Source organism: Cyprinodon variegatus, unplaced genomic scaffold (assembly GCF_000732505.1).
Source record: "Cyprinodon variegatus isolate N-32 unplaced genomic scaffold, C_variegatus-1.0 Scaffold683, whole genome shotgun sequence".
Classification (NCBI taxonomy): Eukaryota; Metazoa; Chordata; class Actinopteri; order Cyprinodontiformes; family Cyprinodontidae; genus Cyprinodon; species Cyprinodon variegatus.
The window spans coordinates 64,066-67,341 of record NW_015151136.1 but is presented as its reverse complement, the minus strand read 5'-3'; the positions used below and the strand labels follow the sequence as shown (position 1 = coordinate 67,341).

The following is a 3,276-nucleotide window of genomic DNA, read 5'->3' as shown; positions in this document are numbered from 1 at the left end:
GGTTTTCTAAAGCATTGGAAGTCTGTCGAAGGTGAAAAAATGGACCAATGAGTGAATTAGGCTGATCTGCTTTGTGTTTCGTGCAAATTCTAACCCTGATTCAGCATTTCAACCAGAGTGGAACCAGAGTTGGTTCTGAAATTAATGCAAAAAAACAAAAATCACTCCAAGTACAGCTGGAATTTATAAAAGGCTTTTCAAACCTTGCAGTCAGTGCTTTATAACGCACCCTCCACACCGGGGCTCCCAGTTGGTCGGGGAGGATCCAGAACCCAAACTCCCCTTGCTGCTCCCCCGAGAACCAGACCAGACAGACCAGAAATGAGGCGCACCCCGCCCTGAGAGCAGCTCTGATCCTGGGAGTCAGCGGAGGGACAACCAACTCGACCTCCACACCACCAGAGGGAGCGGTTAGAGCAGAAGGTAGAGCGTGAAAGGCGCTGCTGAGACAAGACCAGGAGGAACCAACTAGCTGGAAAGGAAAGAAGAAGGGAAGAGTGGAGAGAAAGAGGACAGAAAGAGTAAATAAAGAGAAGCTGAGGATCAAGAGAGATGAAGAAGATGGGAAGAAAGAAAAAGATAAACACAAAAGACACTAAAGACACAAGAAGTCTGACTGAAAAAGAATAAAGTAGGAAACCAGGCTGAGAAGTTCTGATCCAGGCCACCCGGTACCGGGCTGAGAAGTATGAGAACCTGTCACACAACATGAAGTAGACAAAGGTACGTGGGCTAAAGGCTGATTTATACTTCAAAACTATGTCATCTGTGTAGGTGTTGCAGTGAGTAAAAAGATGTCCCCGCCCCCTTCCGCAGACGCTCCACTGCTCCTCTCCCACATTGTAGGTGACGGCAGACACCGCCGCTGACCGCAGACAGCGCCGCTGACATGAGGCTGGCTTGGTTTTTTTTATGAACGAAATTGCGGAAAACAACTCGTGAAGTTTGACCAGCTAGAAGAGCGAGGTGCGCGAAATCGCTGGGACCCTTTTTCCTCCTAGATCCCCGCTCTTTTTCGCTCTCATGTCCTACGTTGTCGGACAAACTTGGCGATCGGAGGAACCATTCATCATCTGAGGGGCCTCTTACCGGGTATCTTCAGGTTGAGGTCACACACACCGCCGACGCTGACAACAGATGCCGCCTTCTGGCGACGGGTGATGCTCTCCCGGATCCGACCTTCACCGGTCACCCTCACTGTGAACGGACTTCCTGTTGATAAAACGCGGACAGCTGGATCAATGCTCTAGCCTGCAGCAGGAAATCTGCAGCTCTGAGCGTCATTTCTAGCCGTTCTTGCCTGGAACGTGTTCCTCTGCAAAGCGGATGGACACAATGTAGTTTCCAGGTTCAGTGGGGCAGTAGGTGACTCCACACGTCCCATCCTCCATGTCCTTTGTCTGAATGTCCACCTTGCTAGGACCTTCAATGGACAGAGCCAGACCACCATAACCTGTCCAGAGACACAGATCCTGTGTTTAGGGTGAAGGGCACCACGTCGGCGCCATCAGACAGAGCGCTGAACTGACCCGCCTCCCGTGTGTCGACCACAAAGTCAGCATTGGTGAAGGTGCTGGCCTCCACCAGACCATCTCCGTGTACTTTGACTCGTCCTGCGTCTCCGATCTCAGACTGGACCACCATGATGGTGATGGGGCTGTTGGCGATATGGTGGCCATTCTTCAGTATGCTGACCTGGTGCTCACCCACCTCCCGAGGGATGAAGGAGATGCCTGCAGAGGTAAATGACAATAAGCGGACTGCTGGGTGTGTTCTACCTACAATGTGGGGTAATTCAACTGCTGTCCTTTGACCTGGGGTTGGGTTTAGGACTAAGGTGTGGATTCGGTTTGAGTCAGGATTAGGTCTATGTTGGTAATGGGCAGGCTTAGAGTGACGGTCTTAATGTAAGCCAATGAAAACAAAGCTGTGAGTGTTACCAATGTGGTTGTTTGCCATCCTCTTTAGCAGGCAGGGCTCATCCTGTCCTGAAGGCGATCTGATGCTGGCGCTCAGCACACTCAGGTCGCTCTCATTGATGTCCAGAGAGAAATCTGCTGCTGAGCCCAGTTTGACCTGCGAGCGGCGCTGGTTGTCCTCTGGAGGCCCGAGACAGGAGGAGAAAGAATTATGTCATATGAATGAACACTGGAGCTATAACCTGCTACAATGCATTGCTCCACCTTCTGAAGTTAATGCATAGTTCACAATTCTCCTTGCATCTTTACAAAACATCTTTATATGAACTGGATGAAGGTTCAACTAGGTTAGATGTTGCTAAGGACCACTGAGCATGCTAACATCTAGACGACCATCCAGTGCCCATCTGGCTGATTTCTCACTAAATGATGAAGAACATTTTACAGTAACGATGATGTCACTGATCATTACTGAAAATAAAAAACAAAAAAGAATCGGTGAGACATCTGCAACCTAAAAACTGGAACCTTTTTTAGCAAACAGTGCTTCATTTTTTTATCGTCATTTCATGGCCTTTCCCTACTGCTGCTCCTTCATTGGACGACCTGCTGTAGGAATGAAGCTTCAGAGGAAAAAAATGTTCAGTTTGTCTCTGAACAATATGGGCCTGGTCATGAGCGTGTTGATGCGGGTTCTGACCGGTGATCCTTGCAGTAAATGGGCTGCCCTCGATGTGATCATCGTTGTATTTAACCAGGATGTTGTAATCTCCGGGCAGCGTGGGAAGGTAGCTGACGCTGCATGTCCCGTCTTTGTTATCCACGCAGCTAATCTCCGCTTTGGACGGACCCTCAATAGCTAGGTCCAGACCTCCTGGACAAAGAGGTGTTATTAAGTAACATACACTCAAACAGGCAAAACTGAAGCTTAAGAAATGTATCTATGTGAGGTGACAAATCTCTCCTGTAGCTGCTGTACCTTCAGAGGCATCGTCTGTGAAAACGGTGAACATTGCCACCTTGTTGGCGGTGCCGTAGCTCAGTCCAGGACCGTAGGCTGTGACATTGGGACTGCTGGTGTGGTTGACAAAGAACTGAAGAGGCGACTCTGCAAGGAAAATAGACATTGAATCCTTCCCGCCTTCGATCTAACCTTTCCTTCTGAATATTTGAATAGAAGGAATAAAGGCGCGGCCTTTAAAACGAATACATCTGCACTGGAAACAGTTTCCCATTTTAAAATGCATGTTTCTACGAATGTGAATGAACAGGTTGTAGTTCCGTCGCTGGACAGCAGGTGTCTCCAAACTCACCCCTTGCTCACACTGGCTCCGGTGCGGTTACCGAGCCGACGGAG

At 49.1% G+C, this 3,276-nt stretch overlaps 1 protein-coding gene across 1 annotated transcript in view; it reads right to left on the bottom strand.

The window, feature by feature from the left end:
• LOC107097300 (filamin-B-like) overlaps positions 1-3,276 on the bottom strand; it is a 75,771-nt gene that overhangs the window by 16,004 nt on the left and 56,491 nt on the right. The window contains exons 33-38 of the mRNA XM_015394398.1: positions 2,899-3,027; positions 2,620-2,793; positions 1,941-2,099; positions 1,530-1,733; positions 1,301-1,453; positions 1,090-1,212 (exon numbers count right to left, since the gene is read on the bottom strand). Coding sequence (XP_015249884.1) covers positions 1,090-1,212; positions 1,301-1,453; positions 1,530-1,733; positions 1,941-2,099; positions 2,620-2,793; positions 2,899-3,027 — 942 coding nt within the window. The remainder of the gene's footprint in view (positions 1-1,089; positions 1,213-1,300; positions 1,454-1,529; positions 1,734-1,940; positions 2,100-2,619; positions 2,794-2,898; positions 3,028-3,276) is intronic.